This window comes from Scyliorhinus torazame, chromosome 19 (genome assembly GCF_047496885.1).
Source record: "Scyliorhinus torazame isolate Kashiwa2021f chromosome 19, sScyTor2.1, whole genome shotgun sequence".
Taxonomy (NCBI): domain Eukaryota; kingdom Metazoa; phylum Chordata; class Chondrichthyes; order Carcharhiniformes; family Scyliorhinidae; genus Scyliorhinus; species Scyliorhinus torazame.
The window spans coordinates 45,892,760-45,914,143 of record NC_092725.1 but is presented as its reverse complement, the minus strand read 5'-3'; the positions used below and the strand labels follow the sequence as shown (position 1 = coordinate 45,914,143).

General features: G+C 50.9%; 1 protein-coding gene across 4 annotated transcripts in view; it reads left to right on the top strand.

The window, feature by feature from the left end:
* braf (B-Raf proto-oncogene, serine/threonine kinase) overlaps positions 1 to 21,384 on the top strand; it is a 202,240-nt gene that overhangs the window by 173,425 nt on the left and 7,431 nt on the right. For all 4 annotated transcript variants that reach the window (XM_072484234.1, XM_072484233.1, XM_072484232.1 and 1 more), the window contains 3 exons: positions 6,006 to 6,137; positions 9,765 to 9,899; positions 16,576 to 16,729. In XM_072484234.1, coding sequence (XP_072340335.1) covers positions 6,006 to 6,137; positions 9,765 to 9,899; positions 16,576 to 16,729 — 421 coding nt within the window. The remainder of the gene's footprint in view (positions 1 to 6,005; positions 6,138 to 9,764; positions 9,900 to 16,575; positions 16,730 to 21,384) is intronic.

Sequence of the window (21,384 nt, the reverse complement as noted above, 5' to 3'; positions counted from 1 at the left end):
ATCCCAGACGTCAAAACCCATTCCTCTCGCCCAGTTTTCAACTGTACAACCAAGGTCACCAAAGTAAAATCCTTCAGTCCGACAGACGCCTGTGTTACGCAGTGAATGAAAATCCTAATGGTTGTTGGGCGGCACGGTGGCACAGTGGTTAGAACTGCTGCCTCACAGCGCCAGGGACCTGGGTTCAATTCCAGCCTCGGGTCACTGTCTGTGTGGAATTTGCCTGTGCTCCCCATGTCGGCATGGGTTTCCTCCGGATTCTCCGGTTTCCAAAAGGGCGGCAAGAGAGCACAGTGCTTCACAGTTGCTTCACAGCTCCAGGGTTCCAGGGTCCCAGGTTCGATTCCCATCTTGGGTTACTGTCTGTGCAGAGTCTGCACGTTCTCCCCGTGTCTGCATGGGTTTCCTCTGGGTGCTCGAGTTTCCTCCCACACCAAATATGTGTTATGGCTGTGCTAAATTGTCCGTAGTGTCCAAAAATGGTTAGTTGGGGTTACGGGGATAGGGTGGAGGTTTGGGCTTGGGTAAGGTGCTTTTTGCAAGGGCTGATGCAGACTCGATGGGCCAAATAGCCTCCTTATGCACTGTAAATTCTATGATTCTACGTGCAGGTTAGGTGGATTGGCCATGCTAAATTGCCCTTAGTATTCGAAAAAGATGCGTAGGTTAGGTTAAGTAATTATTGAGATAGGGTGGGGAAGTAAGCTTGTGTGGAATACTCTTTCAGAGGATCGGTGCAGACTCGATGGGCTGAATGACCTCCTTCTGCACTGTCGGGATTCTATAATTCTAAGATTCTATGAAAATGTTCAGATTTATGGAGATTCAACCTAGGGATTATACTGGGATTTTGAAAAGGGAGCTTGGGATGGGAGGTGTGTGGAAACGGGTAGATTTATTTTCTGACAATTCCATATGTGGACTTTGAAAATGTGGTGGGAATCAGGAATTTCTCCTGAGAGCCTGAGGAATGGAACGGGCAGGCTTGAGGTAAATGGTTAGAAATCAGAGGCTCTTCAGCTCCTCCAGTTGCACAGTCGGCCAGGACTCCTACACAAATCGCTGCAGAAATCTGCACCCACTGTAGTGCACCACTTGTCTTAACTCAAGTTTCAATCGACAAAGCCACCGACACAATTTGTTCCCTCCCTTCCTCCAATCAACCCACCCTCCACCTCGAGGCTATCTTTTACTATAATAAACACAGGATAATGCAGGATAAACTCAGCGGGTCTGTCAGCGTCTGGGACCCTGGCAATGTGAAGCCACAGTGTTAACCACTATGCTACCGTGCTGCCCCAAGTTCTCCCCATACCTGCCTGGTGCTCCGGTTTCCTCAACAGTCCAAAGATGTGCAGGTTGGGTGGATTGGCCATGCTAAGATTGTCCCTTAGTGTCAAAAGATTAGTTGGGGTTACAGGGATAGGGTAGGGGAGTGCAGCTAGGTAGGGGTGCTCTTTTAGAGGGTCGGTGCAGACCCTATAGGTTGAATAGCTTCCTTCTGCACTGTAGGCATTCTATGGCATTCACAGTCACTATCCCCATTAACACCCTTCATTCCCTTACATCAGGTACTAGAGGGCTGACAGAGAGTCTGTCCCCCTCGGGGAAGGTGAAGATTGGAAGAGGACTTAGATTATCATAGAATTTAGAATTTACAGTGCAGATGTGTATGCCAAATGCAGCCCAATTGATTTTTCAAGTGCAGCATATTCTCCTGTACTGAGTTTCCAGAAGGTCACTGATGTAGTCGTTCACACCCCATCCGGAGTCACCTTGGTATTTTTACTGTACCCATTACCACTCCCTTTGACTGTTCCATTGTGAAATCTTTGTTGTTCAATCCTCTGAGCCTCTTGTCCTATCACAAAACTACTCCTTTGTTTTTCCTGCCAGCCTTGCCAGCCCCCCACCCCCTCCCTCCTCCTGGTTTTAAAAACTCACACTTTTTTGTCTTTCTTCGGTTCTGATGGATGGTCATCAACCTGAAACGTTAGCTCTGTTTCTCTCTCCACAGATGCTGTCTGACTGCCACGTTTCTCTCGTGCTTTTTGTTTTTATTTCAGATTTCCAACATCTGCAGCATTTTGCTTTTTGTTGATAGCCATAACTCCCATCCAGCTAGTTTATGAGCTACTGCTTTTCTGTAGATTTTGGCTCGTGGGCTTAATGGCTTGTCTTGTGTCGGAGGCTACTTCACCATCTACCACTCCCAATGAGGAGTGACAGCCAGAGGAGTGCACCTGGAAACTACATGTTCAGTGCCTGGATAGAGGCTGGGGTGCAGGCCGGCTGTTTCTGAAGCTGTCCTTTCCGAAAGCTCTGAATCTTTCACTGTCCCTCTGTGATCTGACTTCCACCAGTAGACCTGGTCCTCACTCTGTCTACAAAGAACAAAGAAAACTACAGCACAGGAACAGGCCCTTCGGCCCTCCAAGCCTGCGCCGACCATGCTGCCCGCCTAAACTAAACTCTTCTACACTTCCTGGGTCCGTATCCCTCTATTCCCATCCTATTCATGTATTTGTCAAGATGCCCTTTAAATGTCACTATCGTCCCTGCTTCCACCACCTCCTCCGGTAGCGAGTTCCAGGCACCCACTACCCTCTGTGTAAAAAACTTGCCTCGTACATCTACTCTAAACCTTGCCCATCTCACCTTAAACCTATGCCCCCTCGTAATTGACCCCTCTACCCCGGGGAAAAGCCTCTGACTATCCACTCTGTCTATGCCCCTCATTATTTTGTAGACCTCTATCAGGTCACCCCTCAACCTCTGTCGTTCCAGTGAGAACAAACCGAGTTTATTCAACCTCTCCTCATAGCTAATGCCCTCCATACCAGGCAACATCCCAGTAAATCTCTTCTGCACCCTCTCTAAAGCCTCCACATCCTTCTGGCAGTGTGGTGACCAGAATTGAACACTATACTCCAAGTGTGGCCTAACTAAGGTCCTACACAGCTGCAACATGACTTGCCAATTCTTATACTCAATGCCCCGGCCAATGAAGGCAAGCATGCCGTATGCCTTCTTGACTATCTTCTCCACCTGTGTTGCCCCTTTCAGTGACCTGTGGACCTGTACACCTAGATCTCTCTGACTGTCAATACTCTTGAGGGTTCCACCATTCACTGTATATTCCCTACCTGCATTCGACCTTCCAAAATGCATTACCTCACGTTTGTCCGGATTAAACTCCATCTGCCATTTCTCCGCCCAAGTCTCCAAACAATCTAAATCCTGCTGTATCCTGACAGTCCTCATCGCTATCCGCAATTCCACCAACCTTTGTATCGTCTGCAAATTTACTAATTAGACCAGTTACATTTTCCTCCAAATCATTTATATATACTACGAACAGCAAAGGTCCCAGCACTGAATCCTGCGGAACACCATTAGTCACAGCCCTCCAATTAGAAAAGCACCCTTCCATTGCTACTCTCTGCCTTCTATGACCTAGTCAGTTCTGTATCCATCTTGCCAGCTCACCCCTGATCCCGTGTGCCTTCACTTTTGTATCTGTCTACCATGAGGGACCTTGTCAAACGCCTTGCTGAAGTCCATATAGACAACATCTACTGCCCTACCTGCATCAATCATCTTAGTGACCTCTTCGAAAAACTCTATCAAGTTAGTGATAGTGAACCTCCCCTTCACAAAACCATGCTGCTTCTCGCTAATACATCCATTTGCTTCCAAATGGGAGTAGCTCCTGTCTCGAAGAATTCTCTCCAGTAATTTCCCTACCACTGACGTAAGGCTCACAGGCCTGTAGTTCCTGGGATTATCCTTGCTACCCTTCTAAAACAAAGGAACAACATTGGCTATTCTCCAGTCCTCCGGGACATCCAAAGATTTCTGTCAAGGCCTCAGCAGTTTCCTCTCTAGCCTCCTTCAGTATTCTGGGGTAGATCCCATCAGGGCCTGGGGACTTATCTACCTTAATATTTTTCAAGACGCCCAACACCTCGTCTTTTTGGATCTCAATGTGACCCAGGCTATCTACACACCCTTCTCCAGACTCAACATCCACCAATTCCTTCTCTTTGGTGATTACTGATGCAAAGTATTCATTTGGTACCTTGCCCATTTCCTCTGGCTCCACACATAGATTCCCTTGCCTATCCTTCAGTGGGCCAACCCTTTCCCTGGCTACCATCTTGCTTTTTATGTACACGTAGAAAGCCTTGGGATTTTCATTAACCCTATTTGCCAATGACTTTTCTTGACCCCTTCTAGCCCTCCTGACTCCTTGCTTAAGTTTCTTCCTACTTTCCTTATATTCCAGAGGCTTTGTCTGTTCCCAGCCTTCTAGACCTGACAAATGACTCTTTTTTTTTTGCCGAGGCCTACAATATCTCTCATTATCCAAGGTTCCCGAAATTTGCTGTATTTATCCTTCTTCCACACAGGAACATGCCGGTCCTAAATTCATTTCAACTGACATTTGAAAGCCTCCCACATGTCAGATGTTGATTTACCCTCAAACATCACCCCCAATCTAGGTTCTTCAGTTCCTGCCTAATATTGTTATAATTAGCCTTCCCCCAATTTAGCACATTCGCCCTAGGACCACTCTTATCCTTGTCCAACAGCACTTTAAAACTTACTAAGTTGTGGTCACTGTTCCCGAAATGCTCCCATACTTCTACCACCTGGCCGGGCTCATTCCCCAATACCAGGTCCAGTACAGCCCCTTCCCTACTTGGACTATCTCCATATTGTTTTAAAAAGCCCTCCTGGATGCTCCTTACAAAATCTGTCCCGTCTAAGCCCCTAGCACTAAGTGAATCCCAGTCAATATTGGGGAAGTTGAAGTCTCCCATCACAACAACCCTGTTGTTTTTACTCTTTTCCAAAATCTGTCTCCCTATCTGCTCCTCTATCTCCTGCTGGCTGTTGTGAGGCGTGTAGCAAACCCCCAACATTGTGACTGCACCCTTCTTATTCCTGATCTCAACCTGATCTCTGTGCAGAGAGACCTGGGTGTGCTAGTGCATGAGTCGCAAAAAGTTGGTTTACAGGTGCAACAGGTGATCAAGAAGGCAAATGGAATTTTGTCCTTCATTGCTAGAGGGATGGAGTTTAAGACTAGGGAGGTTATGCTGCAATTGTATAAGGTGTTAGTGAGGCCACACCTGGAGTATTGTGTTCAGTTTTGGTCTCCTTACTTGAGAAAGGACGTATTACGAGGAGAGGTTGAGTAGACTGGGACTGTACTCGTTGGAATTTAGAAGGATGAGGGGGGATCTTATAGAAACATATAAGATTATGAAGGGAATAGATAGGATAGATGCGGGCAGGTTGTTTCCACTGGCGGGTGAAAGCAGAACTAGGGGGCATAGCCTCAAAATAAGGGGAAGTAGATTTTGGACTGAGTTAAGGAGGAACTTCTTCACCCAAAGGGTTGTGAATCTATGGAATTCCTTGCCCAGTGAAGCAGCAGCGGCTCCTTCATTAAATGTTTTTAAGATAAAGATAGATAGTTTTTTGAAGAATAAAGGGATTAAGGGTTATGGTGTTTGGGCCGGAAAGTGGAGCTGAGTCCACAAAAGATCAGCCATGATCTCATTGAATGGTGGAGCAGGCTCGAGGGGCCAGATGGCCTACTCCTGCTCCTAGTTCTTATGTTCTTATATAGCCTCACTGCCCTCTGAGGTGTCCTCCCGTGGTACAGCTGTGATATTCTCCCTAACCAGTAGCGCAACTCCGCCACCCCCTTTACATCCCCCTCTATCCTGCCTGAAACATCTAAATCCTGGAACTTTTAGCTGCCAATCCTGCCCTTCGCTCAACCAGGTCTCTGTAATGGCAACAACATCACAGTTCCAAGTACTAATCCAAGTTCATCTGCCTTACCCGTTATACTTCTTGCATTAAAACATATGCACTTCAGGCCACCAGACCTGCTGTTTTCAGCAACATCTCCCTGTCTGCTCTTCCTCAGAGCCATACTGGCCCTATTCCCTCGTTCTAATCTCATCTAACCTTTGCCTTTTTTGTAGGCGCCTGAGGTGATCCGAATGCAAGACAAAAACCCCTACAGTTTTCAGTCTGATGTCTATGCGTTTGGGGTGGTTCTTTATGAGTTAATGAGTGGGCAGTTACCTTACTCAAACATTAATAACAGAGATCAGGTGAGTAAACACTAACTGCTGCAGAACTACATCATTTTATTTACTCTTATGACAATAATGTTCAAGGTGAGAATATTATCACTGACAATGGGATAGATTCTTATTAATCAGTGTCCATCAAACCCTCTCAGGATAGGTAGAACCCCATTCGATACAGTGGGCGCGATTCTCCGGCCTCGTTGTGCTCTCGCTCAAGTGAAACGAGGCCTGTGAATAGCGGGAGAGACCATAAACGAGATCCTCAGAAGTTTGCAATGCAACCGGCCTGCTCCCGTAGGCAAAATTGGGATCGGCGAGAATTATCACGACTTAAGCCCAATTTCCATACAATTAACGAGAGCCACACCATATCCAACAGCCTCTCATCATTCAGCAGCCTCCCCAGGTGTTTCCCCAGGATGCACGTCTGAGGTGGAGGCAGCCAGCTGCTTACCTCGTCCCGTAGCTTTCGATGCCCCTGGCGGGTGTCCTCTGGGGCCGGAGGGCCCCGGCTCACTTGTCGATGGCACATGCACAACTGTGCCGGCCTGTCCCGTGTGCTGACCTCAAGATGTAGCCTCATCAGAGGGGCGGAGCTCTGTGGAGCTGGTGGCCACCGTCCGCACTCCATGGGATGGGTCCGGGTTGGCACTCAGCACCCCCTCACCCAGTCGGCCCATAGGGCCCCAGGGTCGGAGGAGCAGCTGGTTCGAGCCCCAGCTGCGCCTGCATCATCTGGCTCTGCCAGCCCTGGTGGTTCCTCATGGTCTGCACAATCGTGTCGACGCCCTCAGCGATGCTCCTCAGTGACTGAGCCATGCTCTGCAGTGCCTCAGCAATTCCCAGCTGCAACTGGGACAAGCTCCGCAGCGCCTCGGCCATTCCCATCTGAGAGCGGGACATATCCCACAGAACCTCATAGGTCGGTCTGGTGCTGGGTGAAATCCCCCAGGGAGTCGGACATTCTGCTGAGACCCTCAGCCATGACCGTCACCGACTGAGCGACGTCTTGGACACCTTCACTAATGGTGCTGATGTCGTGCACCAGACTCTCCACTGTGGTCGCCACTCTAGCAGTGTTGTCCTCTATGTCATGCATTGCCGGAGCCATTTCCTGTGCCTGTAGCCTCTGGGACTCCTTCAAGCTGCTATGGAACAGCTGGGATGTCGCTGACTTCTCCCTCTGAATGTCCCGGGCACACCCTATCGTCTCGATCTGCCCTGGGTAACCCTGCACCAAGGCTCAGCATAAGGCTGGGACCCAGCTGGGTCCTCGGATCCAACAGCCCTCCGGCAGCTGTCTCGCATGGGGGTTCCTGCCTCCACCTGATGTGCATCCTCAGTAGTGTGGTGCTCACCAGATTGTGCCCAGAAGCATAACCACAAACATTTTCCTCCGATGTGCGTGATTCTGCGCTGGTGGCGGGTTGGGATGACAGCTGTACCGCGACTATAACAGCTGCATCCTCGGAGCTCTCCTACGAGGTGTTCTCCCCGGAGTCAGGAGAGGGTGCCGCCCGGGATGGGCCGGTGCCATCGGCTGGGGGACCTGCGGGAGAATGGACACGTGGTCAATGGGAGACGTGGACCAGCCAGTAAGGCAATAACAACTCGCGTTTGCCAGATTCCTCGGGTGGAGCCCGGTGGTTCCACACTTCTGCAGTGTCCATCAGCCTCCACGTGAGTGACCGATTGTTCCTCGGCCACACCAGTCAGGTCCGCTCCTCGAACGAGTTGAGGATTCTTAAGTCCGGAACCCCACCACCAATCTGGGCTCTCTCCTGCCGATTGTAGGAGAGCTTTTCCTACGGAGACACAGAGAGGGCATCGTTAGCCACATGCGTTGTTCCCAGTGGTCGGGGGGTGGGGTTGAAGGGGGAGAGCGGTGGAGGAAGGGTTGGGAGTTGGATGGGGGGTTTGGGGGGGTCGATGCTCCCTTCAGGGAATTGTGGGGGCATTGGTGTCTACTCATTCGTGCTGCCTGACTTTCATACAGCACTGGAGGTCAGTCGTCCTGGTCACACTGCCCGAGCTGACAGCTGCTGCCACCATCCCAGGCAGAACTGGCTGCTCTGTGGCTGACTCTCTGGGACCCTCGAGGGAACAGGACATCCCTTCTGGCCTCCACCGCGTCTAGGAGCCTCTCCAGGTCAGCAGCCTCGAATCTTGGGGCTAGTCTCCCCGGCGCCATTGTTCTGGGGTTGGCTGAGCAAGTGCAGCTTAAATGCTGCTCTACCTTGTTAGCGGGGGACTGGTGAGAGCGGTCCCAGCGAATCAGCTGGCGAGCCTTCATTTGCGACGAGAAGCCCGTGAGGACTCATTAAGTGGACTAATGAATGTTGAATAGTGTTGCCGGCCTTGCTGGGCCGAGCGCAGAAAACACTTGGCAAATCCCACTCGCTACCACACTTAGAAATGTTTCAGAGAATTGCGCCCTGAGTAAAAATAACTGGACATTACATTTAACCAGTGCAATGATTGATGGTGACTGTGTAGAGGGAGCTTTACACTGTACCTAACCCTGTGTTGCACCTGTCTCTGGAGTATTTGATGGGGACAGTGTAGAGGGAGCTTTATTCTGTATCTAACCCCATGCTGTACCTGCCCTGGGCATGTTTCATGGGGGACAGTGTCGAGGGAGCTTTACTCTGTATCTAACCCCATGCTGTACCAGCTTGGGAGTAATTGTTGGGGGACAGTATAGAGGGAGCTTTAGTCTGTTCCTGTCCCTGAGCCTGCCACTGTGGTATTTCTTCGTTTTCCATCAAGAGGCAGCTTCCCTTGGTATGATTCTCAGTTCAGTGTTGCTGGCCTATCTCAGAGGCTGTGACTATCCAAATCCCATGTCATTCATACTTTGTTACAGCCACTCCAATAGAGAGTGGAGACATATATAGCACAACTCATTTCGAATTTGATTAGAGAGGAGGGCAGCTTTATTCTGTCAAAGAGTGGACGGTAGCTTTATTCTGTGTCTGAAATCTAATCCTGTCCATTCAACATAATCTAATTCAAACATCTGATAACATTGTTCAGCATGAAGTTCCCGTTTTGCTGTGTTACTTTGATTAGTTGAAATAAATCGATAATTTCGGACTGATTTATCAGGGGAGCAGACTGAGTCCCTTGGGTCAGTTTTCGATGTGAAAGACACTCCAGAAAGCCATGGTATATCTGGACTAGGAATGTGTCGTCACTGGGGCTAGGGGTGGGGAGAACAGGCAAGGTGAAATGACCACGTGTTCCACCTCCCATCCTGCCCATCAACAGCCTCATCCCTGTGGGTGAATGTGCTGTATTTCAAAAAGCAACAATGCTCCAGTTTTCCAGGGATCCTTTTGGAAAAGGATAGTACAGAGTCATACTTACAATGTACCAAGTGCTCATATCACAAAATATTAGCCACAGGGTGTCCCAGTAATACACAAATATTGTAAGTATAACCCGAGTGTCAACATTCATCCATGACCCACCTTGTTCCATCTCTCCCTTCCTGCAACTCCAACTGAGGTAAAATATTAAGTAGAGTACTGAAACCGTTTTAAAATGTTCCAGTGATGTGTTGAGGCCTGCTGCGGGCCTACACCGTTCAAGTTTAATAGTTTGCCATTGGCTTGATGTGCTTTTCCCCTTCTGATTGGCTTGCAGATAATCTTCATGGTTGGCCGAGGTTATCTGACCCCTGACCTCAGTAAGGTGCGCAATAACTGTCCGAAGGCAATGAAGAGGTTAATGGCGGACTGTCTAAAAAAGAAGCGGGACGAACGCCCTCTGTTCCCACAGGTAAGTATTAGATGTGGCTCCTCCTTCTCTACATCAGTAAGAGTGCTGTCACAGGAACTGCTGGAGAATAAGTCACTGATCCCCTGAGCCTTGTAACGTTGGGGCTCTGATTGTAAAAATAAACGTTTATTAAGTTGACTACGGCATTACAGGGCCACGCGGTAGACTGGAGGGGAATGGGATTGATTGGATTACTCCATATAGATTGCTCCATAAAGAGCTGCCAGAGACTTGATGGGCTGAATGGCCTCCTTGATGCTCTAATAATTCTGTATCACTTATGGGAGCCACAGCTGGCGTATTGTACACAGCTCCCAGCACCCCATTCAAGAAAGGGGAATGAAGTTGTGGCAAGGTGACACAGCAAAGAGACTTGACTTCAACAAAGGGAATTCAACAAAGAGGGTATGTAGTGTTTCTAGCAGCAAATCAAGGGGTTTGGTGGGGGAGAGGGGCACATAGTCTGCTTTCCCACCTCCTGGTTTGCAGCCTGGATTCACCATTGGATTGGTATTTGCAAAGGAGAAATGTAGACTGCTCCAGGTCTAAGAAAAACAGGGTAAATTATCAGCTGATCTATCGGTGAGTTGTGGCTATGAGAGCGGTAGAAATTTTGTAAGGGTTGCATTTGCTGAGACTGCAGTTGTGAGGATGTAGTGATAGCACACACAATCTCGGTGCCGTTGACATCGCGAAGACGAATGTCCCAGATAGCTGCCTGAATTAAACCGGAGAGAAAATAACACAAAATACTGTCCCTACTTCAACAAAGAACAAAGAAATGTACAGCACTGGAACAGGCCCTTCAGCCCTCCAAGCCCGTGCCGACCATGCTGCCCGACTAAACTACAATCTTCTACACTTCCTGGGTCTGTATCCCTCTATTCCCATCCTATTCATGTATTTGTCAAGATGCCCCTTAAATGTCACTATCGTCCCTGCTTCCACCACCTCCTCCGGTAGCGCGTTCCAGGCACCCACTACCCTCTGCGTAAAAAACTTGCCTCGTACATCTACTCTAAACCTTGCCCCTCTCACCTTAAACCTATGCCCACTAGTAATTGACCCCTCTACCCTGGGGAAAAGCCTCTGACTATCCACTCTGTCTATGCCCCTCATAATTTTGTATACCTCTATCAGGTCTCCCCTCATCCTCCTTCGTTCCAGTGAGAACAAACCGAGTTTATTCAACCGCTCCTCATAGCTAATGCCCTCCATACCAGGCAACATTCTGGTAAATCTCTTCTGCACCCTCTCTAAAGCCTCCACATCCTTCTGGTAGTGTGGCGACCAGAATTGAACACTATACTCCAAGTGTGGCCTAACTAAGGTTCTATACAGCTGCAACATGACTTGCCAATTCTTATACTCAATGCCCCGGCCAATGAAGGCAAGCATGCCGTATGCCTTCTTGACTACCTTCTCCACCTGTGTTGCCCCTTTCAATGACCTGTGTACCTGTACTCCTAGATCTCTTTGACTTTCAATACTCTTGAGGGTTCTACCATTCACTGTATATTCCCTGCCTGCATTAGACCTTCCAAAATGCATTACCTCACATTTGTCCGGATTAAACTCCATCTGCCATCTCTCTGCCCAAGTCTCCAAACAATCTAAATCCTGCTGTATCCTCCGACAGTCCTCATCGCTATCCGCAATTCCACCAACCTTTGTGTCGTCTGCAAACTTACTAATCAGACCAGTTACATTTTCCTCCAAATCATTTATATATACTACAAAGAGCAAAGGTCCCAGCACTGATCCCTGTGGAACACCACTGGTCACAGCCCCCCAATTAGAAAAGCATCCCTCCATTGCTACTCTCTGCCAGTTCTGTATCCACCTTGCCAGCTCACCCCTGATCCCGTGTGACTTCACCTTTTGTACTAGTCTACCATGAGGGACCTTGTCAAAGGCCTTACTGAAGTCCATATAGACAACATCCACTGCCCTACCTGCATCAATCATCTTAGTGACCTCCTCGAAAAACTCTTTATCAAGTTAGTGAGACACGACCTCCCCTTCACAAAACCGTGCTGCCTCTCACTAATACGTCCATTTGCTTCCAAATGGGAGTAGATCCTGTCTCGAAGAATTCTCTCCAATAGTTTCCCTACCACTGAAGTAAGGCTCACCAGCCTGTAGTTCCCGGGATTATCCTTGCTACCCTTCTTAAACAGAGGAACAACATTGGCTATTCTCCAGTCCTCCGGGATATCCCCTGAAGACAGCGAGGATCCAAAGATTTCTGTCAAGGCCTCAGCAATTTCCTCTCCAGCCTCCTTCAGTATTCTGGGGTAGATTCCAACAGGCCCTGGGGACTTATCTACCTTAATATTTTTTAAGACACCCAACACCTCGTCTTTTTGGATCTCAATGTGACCCAGGCTATCTACACACCCTTCTCCAGACTCAACATCTACCAATTTCTTCTCTTTGGTGAATACTGATGCAAAGTATTCATTTAGTACCTCGCCCATTTCCTCTGGCTCCACACATAGATTCCCTTGCCTATCCTTCAGTGGGCCAACCCTTTCCCTGGCTACCCTCTTGCTTTTTATGTACGTGTAAAAAGCCTTGGGATTTTCCTTAACCCTATTTGCCAATGACTTTTCGTGACCCCTTCTAGCCCTCCTGACTCCTTGCTTAAGTTCCTTCCTACTTTCCTTATATTCCACGCAGGCTTCGTCTGTTCCCAGCCTTTTAGCCCTGACAAATGCCTCCTTTTTCTTTTTGACGAGGCCTACAATATCTCTCGTCATCCATGGTTCCCGAAAATTGCCGTATTTATCCTTCTTCCTCACAGGAACATGCCGGTCCTGAATTCCTTTCAACTGCCACTTGAAAGCCTCCCACATGTCAGATGTTGATTTGCCCTCAAACATCCGCCCCCAATCTATGTTCTTCAGTTCCCGCCTAATATTGTTATAATTAGCCTTCCCCCAATTTAGCACATTCATCCTAGGACCACTCTTATCCTTGTCCACCAGTACTTTAAAACTTACTGAATTGTGGTCACGGTTACCGAAATGCTACCCTACTGAAACATCTACCACCTGGCCGGGCTCATTCCCCAATACCAGGTCCAGTACCGCCCCTTCCCTAGTTGGACTGTCTACATATTGTTTTAAGAAGCCCTCCTGGATGCTCCTTACAAACTCCGCCCCGTCTAAGCCCCTGGCACTAAGTGAGTCCCAGTCAATATTGGGGAAGTTGAAGTCTCCCATCACCACAACCCTGTTGTTTTTACTCTTTTCCAAAATCTGTCTACCTATCTGCTCCTCAATCTCCCGCTGGCTGTTGGGAGGCCTGTAGTAAACCCCCAACATTGTGACTGCACCCTTATTATTCCTGATCTCTACCCATATACCCTCACTGCCCTCTGAGGTGTCCTCTCGCAGTACAGCTGTGATGTTCTCCCGAACCAGTAGCGCAACTCCGCCTCCCCTTTTACATCCCCCTCTATCCCGCCTGAAACATCTAAATCCTGGAACGTTTAGCTGCCAATCCTGCCCTTCCCTCAACCAGGTCTCTGTAATGGCAACAACATCATAGTTCCAAGTAGTAATCCAAGCTCTAAGTTCATCTGCCTTACCGGTCATACTTCTTGCATTAAAACATATGCACTTCAGGCCACCAGACCCGCTGTGTTCAGCAACTTCTCCCTGTCTGCTCTGCCTCAGAGCCACACTGTCCCTATTCCCTAGTTCTCCCTCAATGCTCTCACCTTCTGACCTATTGCTCCCATGCCCACCCCCCTGCCACACTAGTTTAAGCCTCATCAACCCTACCCTTCAGCAACCATAATCCTCCCCTTCACTATCCATAACCTTCCCCTTCACTGTCCATAACCCTCCCCTTCACTGTCCATAACCCTCCCCTTCACTATCCAGAACCCTCCCCTTCACTATCCATCACCCTCCCCTTCACTGTCCATAACCCTCCCCTTCACTGTCCATAACCCTCCCCTTCACTATCCATAACCCATCACTGTCCATAACCTTCCCCTTCACTATCCATAACCCTCCCCTTCACTGTCCACAACCCTCCCCTTCACTGTCCATAACCCTCCCCATCACTATCCATCACCCTCCCCTTCACTAGCCATCACCCTCCCCTTCACTATCCATAACCCTCCCCTTCACTATCCATAACCCTCCCCTTCACTGTCCATAACCCTCCCCCTCACTATCCATAACCCTCCCCGTCACTGACCATAAACCTCCCCTTCACTCCCCCCTTCTTTGATCCCACACACTTTATTTCCCCGCTCTCTCGGCCCCACCCCTGCTCACTCGGCCCCACCAACGCTCTCCTGGCCCCACCCCGGCTCTCTCGGCCCCTCCTCCACTCGATTGGCCCCTCCCCCACTCTCTCGGCCCCTCCCCCGCTCACTCAGCCCATCCCCCGCTCTCTCAGCCCCACCCCCACTTTCTCGGCCCCTCCTCGCTTTCTCTGCCTCTCCTCCGCTCTCCCTGCCCCTCGCCCGCTCTCGCTGCCCCACCCCCGCCCCCGCTCTCCCTACCCCTCCACGCTCTCCCTGCCCCACCCCCGCCCCCGCTCTCCCTGCCCCACCCCCGCCCCTGCTCTCCCTGCCCCTCCCCGCTCCCTCTGCCCCTCCCCGCTCCCTCTGCCCCTCCCCGCTCCCTCTGCCCCTCCCAGCTCCCTCTGCCCCTCCCAGCTCCCTCTGCCCCTCCCCGCTCCCTCTGCCCCTCCCAGCTCCCTCTGCCCCTCCCCGCTCCCTCTGCCCCTCCCCGCTCCCTCTGCCCCTCCCCGCTCCCTCTGCCCCTCCCCCGCTCCCTCTGCCCCTCCCCCGCTCCCTCTGCCCCTCCCCCGCTCCCTCTGCCCCTCCCCCGCTCCCTCTGCCCCTCCCCCGCTCCCTCTGCCCCTCCCCTGCTCCCTCTGCCCCTCCCCCGCTCCCTCTGCCCCTCCCCTGCTCCCTCTGCCCCTCCCCCGCTCCCTCTGCCCCTCCCCCACTCCCTCTGCCCCTCCCCTGCTCCCTCTGCCCCGCCCCCGCTCTCTCTGCCCCTCCCCCTCTCTCCCCCCCTCTCTGCCCCTCCCCGCTCCCTCTGCCCCTCCCCGCTCCCTCTGCCCCTCCCCGCTCCCTCTGCCCCTCCCCGCTCCCTCTGCCCCTCCCCGCTCCCTCTGCCCCTCCCCGCTCCCTCTGCCCCTCCCCGCTCCCTCTGCCCCTCCCCGCTCCCTCTGCCCCTCCCCGCTCCCTCTGCCCCTCCCCGCTCCCTCTGCCCCTCCCCCGCTCCCTCTGCCCCTCCCCGTTCCCTCTGCCCCTCCCCCGCTCCCTCTGCCCCTCCCCCGCTCCCTCTGCCCCTCCCCCGCTCTCTCTGCCCCTCCCCCTCTCTCTGCCCCTCCCCCCTCTTTCTGCCCCTCCCCCCTCTCTCTGCCCCTCCCCCCTCTCTCTGCCCCTCCCCTCTATCTGCCCCTCCCCTCTCTGCCCCTCCCCCGCTCCCTCTGCCCCTCCCCGCTCCCTCTGCCCCTCCCCGCTCCCTCTGCCCCTCCCCGCGCCCTCTGCCCCTCCCCGCGCCCTCTGCCCCTCCCCGTGCCCTCTGCCCCTCCCCGCTCCCTCTGCCCCTCCCTGCTCCCTCTGCCCCTCCCCGCTCCCTCTGCCCCTCCCCGCTCCCTCTGCCCCTCCCCGCTCCCTCTGCCCCTCCCCGCTCTCTCTGCCCCTCCCCGCTCTCTCTGCCCCTCCCCGCTCTCTCTGCCCCTCCCCGCTCTCTCTGCCCCTCCCCGTTCTCTCTGCCCCTCCCCGTTCTCTCTGCCCCTCCCCGTTCTCTCTGCCCCTCCCCGCTCCCTCTGCCCCTCCCCGCTCTCTCTGTCCCTCCCCGCTCTCTCTGTCCCTCCCCGCTCTCTCTGTCCCTCCCCGCTCTCTCTGCCCCTCCCCACTCACTCTGCCCCTCCCCCTGCCCTTCCAGGCCCCCCTTTTGGCCCCGCCCCCCTCGGCCCCGCCCCACCCCCTCGGCCCCGCCCCCTCGGCCCCGCCCCCCGGCCCCTTCCCCTCTCCGCCCCACTCGGCTTCTCACCCTCTTAGCCCCTCGCCCCCTCGGCCCCTCCCCCACTCGGCCCCTCCCTCTCTCGACCCCTCTCCCTCTCGGCCCCTCCCCCTGATCTCTTTGTCTCCCCGTACTCTCTTTTCGCCTCCTCCCGCTCTCTTTGCATCCCCCTGCAGCGAAGGTTGAGAGGAGACCTGGTAGAAGTGTATAAGATTATCAGGGGCATAGATAGGATGGATAGAAATGCACTTTTCCCATTAGTCGAGGAGTCATTAACCAGGTTGCATAGATTTAAAGTAAGAGATAGAAGGCTAAGTTGAAGAGGAACTTTTTCACTCGGAGGCTGGGAGTCTGGAACTTGCTGCCTGAAAAGGCGATTGAGTCAGAAACTCTTGTAACATTTAAATATTCACTTTGCATTGCTGTAACCTCCAGGGCTATGGTCTAAGCGCTGGGCAACGGGATTAGTATAGTCAAATCTTTGGTGACCTAAGTGGGCACAATGGGCCAAATGGCCTCCTTCTGTGATGAATCAATGAATCCAGCCTCATTAGAAACCTCTGACATGGATGGGGAGATGGAGGGTGTTGCAGAGAATGATGGCTGATTGGGTGAAGGGGGAGGATGTACAGACTAAGACTACCCAGTAATGAAGCGGTTCTACATTACAGATTCTCGCCTCGATTGAGCTGCTAGCCAGGTCCTTGCCAAAGATTCATCGCAGTGCATCGGAGCCCTCGCTCAATCGGGCCGGTTTCCAGACCGAGGACTTCAGCCTGTACACGTGTGCTTCCCCAAAGACACCCATCCAGGCCGGAGGATATGGTGAGTGTGCGCATGAGGACAGCAAGCCTTTGTCCCTCTTCCAGGCAGTCCACTCTCAGCTCCCAAGTAGCTGCTCGTTGGTCTGTGGTTGTGAGAATAATGTTCCCCATCGCTCTGTTGGCCATCAGTTCCATGTTGGGGGTTCAGTCTCCAGGGGGGTTCCCTCACTCCAGGCCATTCCTGACCTGTGCACTTCAGCAAGGAGACGAATACACTCTGTGTCACAGCCAAACCGAGATTCACCTTCCACTGATGTCCTGTTCTACTACCACCAGCGGGGGGGGAAAGACTTGAGAGGTACAATCATCAATCAGAATAACAACCTGTATAGGGCGGCACAATGGCACAGTGGTTAGCATTGCTGCCTCACGGCGCCGAGGACCCGGGTTTGATCCCGGCCCGGGGTCACTGCCGTGTGGAGTTTGCACATTCGCCCCGTGTCAGCATGGGTCTCACCCCCACAACTAAAGGTGTGCAGGGTAGGTGAATTGGCCACCCTAAATTGCCCCTTAATTGGAAAAATAATAATTTGATACTTTAAATGTATTTAAAAAAGAATAACAACCAGTATATAGTGTCTTTAACACGATTAAATACCCCAAGGCGAGTCACAGGAGCGTTCCAAAAGAAAATACGTCACTAAGCCACAGAAGGAAATTTAATAATAATTATTCTAAAAATATTTTAAAAAATTTTATTTTATAAATTAGAGTACCTAATTCATTTTTTCCAATTAAGGGCAATTTAGTGTGGCCAATCCACCTACCTGCACATCTTTGGGTTGTGGGGGTGAAACCCACGCAAACACGGGGAGAATGTGCAAACTCCACACGGACAGTGACCCAGAGCCGGGATCGAACCTGGGACCTCGGTGCCGTGAGGCAGCAGTGCTAACCCACTGCACCACCGTGCTGCCCAATTATTATTATTTTTAAGACAGATGATTAAAATCTTGGTCAAAAGGAGGCAATCCGATGGAAGGACAGAATTGCAACGCTTTGGGCCAAGACAGCTGACGGCATGGTGATCAGTGGGAGAGTGGAGAAGCATGAAGCCAAAATGAAAAGACTGTAGAGATCTCTCAGGGTTGCAGTGTTCTGGAATCTAGAGATTGGGAGTGGCGAGACCGTGGAGGAATTTGCAAACAAGGGTGTCACTGTTTAAAAATAGAAAACACAGCAGCCAGTTTGTCAGCATGATGCGGACTTGTTAACAGACCCCCCTCCTCTGAATCCAGGAGGAGTATTATCTGCAGGATCACAGTATCTGGGGAATACTTTGCCCCAGAACTTACAATCCTTGGAAAAGCTATATCCCAGATAGAACATAGAACAGTACAGCACAGTACAGGTCCTTCGGCCCATGATGTTGTGCCGACCATTTATCCTAATCTAAGATCAACCTAACCTACACCCCTTCAATTTACTGCTGTCCATGTGCCTGTCCAAGAGTTGCTTAAATGTCCCTAATGACTCTGACTTCACCACCTCTGCTGGCAGTGCATTCCACACACCCACCACTCTCTGTGTAAAGAACCTACCTCTGACATCTCCCCTATACCTTCCTCCAATCACCTCGTGACAGCCATTTCCGCCCTGGGGAAAAGTTTCTGGCTATCCACTCTATCCATGCCTCTCATCACCTTGTACACCTCTATCAAATCACCTCTCTGCCTTCTTCGCTCCAGTGAGAAAGGCCCTCACTCCCTCAACCTTTCTTCATAAGACATGCCCCCCAGTCCAGGCAGCATCCTGGTAAATCTCCTCTGTACCCTCTCCAAAGCATCCACATCCTCCCTATAATGAGACAACCAGAACTGGACACAATATTCCACGTGTTCTAACCAGGTTTTTATAAAGCTGCAGCAAAACCTCGCGGCTCTTAAACTTAATACTCCTGTTAATGAAAGCCAACACACCATACGCCGCCTTAACAACCCTATCAACCTGGCTGGCAACTTTGAGGGTTTATGTATGTGGACCCCAAGATCCCTCTGTTCCTCCACAATTCCAAGAATCCTGCCTTTAACCCTGTATTCAGCATTCAAATCCGACCTTCCAAAATGAATCACTTCACATTTATCTAGGTTGAACTCCATCTACCACTTCTCAGCCCAGCCCTGCATCCTGTCAATGTCCTGTTGTAACCTGCAACAGCCCTCAACACTAGCTACAACTCCACCAACCTTTGTGTCATCGGCAAACTTACTAATCCACCCTTCCACTTCCTCATCCAAGTCATTTATAAAAACCGCAAAGAGCAGAGGCCCCAGAACACATCCATGCAGGACACCACTGGTCACCGACTTCCAGGCGGAATACTTTCCATCCGCTACCACTCGCTGTCTTCTTTCGGCCAGCCAATTCTGTATCCAGACAGTCAAATTTCTTTGTATCCCATGCCCCCTAACTTTCTGAATGAGCCTCCCATGGGGAACCTTATCAAATACCTTACTGAAATCCATATACATCACATCTACTGCCCGACCTTCATCAATGTGTCTCGTCACATCCTCAAAGAATTCAATGAGGCTTGTGAGGGATGCCCCTCACAAAGCCTTGCTGACTATCTTTAATCAAACTATGTTTTTCTAAATAATCATAAATCCAATCTCTCAGAATCCTTTCCAGTAGTTTGATCACCACAGACAAAAGACTGACTGGACTGTAATTCCCAGGGATTTCCCTATTCCCTTTCTTGAACAGGGGAACAACATTCGCCTCCCTCCAATCATCCGCTACTACTCCAGTGGAAAATGAGGATGAAAGATCATCGCCAACGGCGCAGCAATCTCCTCCCTTGCTTCCCATAGTAACCTTGGGTACATCCAAGGCAGCACGGTAGCATTGTGGATAGCACAATTGCTTCACAGCTCCAGAGTCCCAGGTTTGATTCCGGCTAGGGTCACTGTCTGTGCGGAGTCTGCACATCCTCCCCGTGTGTGCGTGGGTTTCCTCCAGGTGCTCCGGTTTCCTCCCACAGTGCAAAGATGTGCAGGTTAGGTGGATTGGCCATGATAAATTGCCCTTAGTGTCCAAAATTGCCCTTAGTGTTGGGTGGGGTTACTGGGTTATGGGGATAGGGTGGAGGTGTGGACCTTGGGTAGGGTGCTCTTTCCAAGAGCCAGTGCAGACTCGATGGGCCGAATGGCCTCCTTCTGCACTGTAAATTCTATGATAATCATCTATGATCCCCTCTGGCCCAGGAGACTTATTTATCCTGATGCTTTTCAAAATTTCCAGCACATCCTCCTTAATATCAACCTGTTCGAGTCTATTAACTCTGTTCTCACGAGCAACAAGGTCCCTCTCTCTAGTGAGTACTGAAGCAAAGTATTCATTTCGGGCCTGCCCTACCTCCTCAGACTCTAGGCACAAGTTCCCTCCACTATCCCTGATCGGCCCTACTCTCACTCTAATCATTCTCTTATTTCTCACATAAGTAGAACGCCGTGGGATTTGAAATGAAATGAAAATCGCTTATTGTCACAAGTAGGCTTCAAATGAAGTTACTGTGAAAAGCCCCTAGTCGCCACATTCCGTCGCCTGTTCGGGGAGGCTGTTACGGGAATTGAACCGTGCTGCTGGCTTGCCTTGGTCTGCTTTCAAAGCCAGCGATTTAGCCCTGTGCTAAACAGCCCCCTAATTTTCCCTAATCCTTCCCGCCAGGGCTTTTTCACGCCCCTTTCTAGCTCTCCTAAGTCCATTTTTGAGTTACTTCCTGGCTACCTTGTAACCCTCTAGAGCCATGCCAGATCCTTGCTTCCTCAAACGCACGTAAGCTTCCTTCTTCCTCTGGACTAGAAGCTCCACTTCTCTTGTCATCCAAGGCTCCTTCACCTCCTTCCTCGTCTCAGTGGGACAAAACTATCCAGCACTCGCAGCAAGTGCTCCTTAAACAACCTCCACATTACTGTTGTGCATTCCCCAAGAACAATTGTTCCCAATTTATGCTCCTCAGCTCCTGTCTAATAGTGGTATAATTTCCCCTCCCCCAATTAAATACCTTCCCATACTGTCTGTTCCTATCCTTTTCCATGACTATGGTAAAGGTCAAGGAGTTGTGGTCACTGTCACCGAAATGCTCTCCCACCGAGACATCTGACACCTGGCCTGGTTCATTGCCAAGCACCAAATCCAAAATGGCTTTCCCCTAGTCGGCCTATCTACATATTGAGTCAGGAATCCTTCCTGGATGCACCTGACAAAATCTGCTCCATCCAAACTATTTGCACTAAGGAGGTTACAGTCAATAGTTCCAGCACGGTAGCACAGTGATTAGCACTATGGCTTCACAGAGCCAGGGTCCCAGGTTTGATTCCCGGCTTGGGTCACTGCCTGTGCGGAGTCTGCACGTTCTCCCCGTGTTTGCGTGGATTTCCTCTGGGTGTTCCGTATTCCTCGCTTAAGTCCCGAAAGACGTGCTGTTAGGTGAATTGGACATTCTGAATTCTCCCTCTGTGAACCCGAACAGGTGCCAGAATGTGGCGACTAGGGACTTTTCACAGTAACTTCATTGCAGTGTTAATGTAAGCCTCACTTGTGACAATAAAGATTATTATTATTATTAGGGAAGTTGAAGTTACCCATGACAACAACTCTGTTCCTTCTGCATCTTTCCCAGATCTGCCACCCAATTTGTTCCTCCATCTCTCT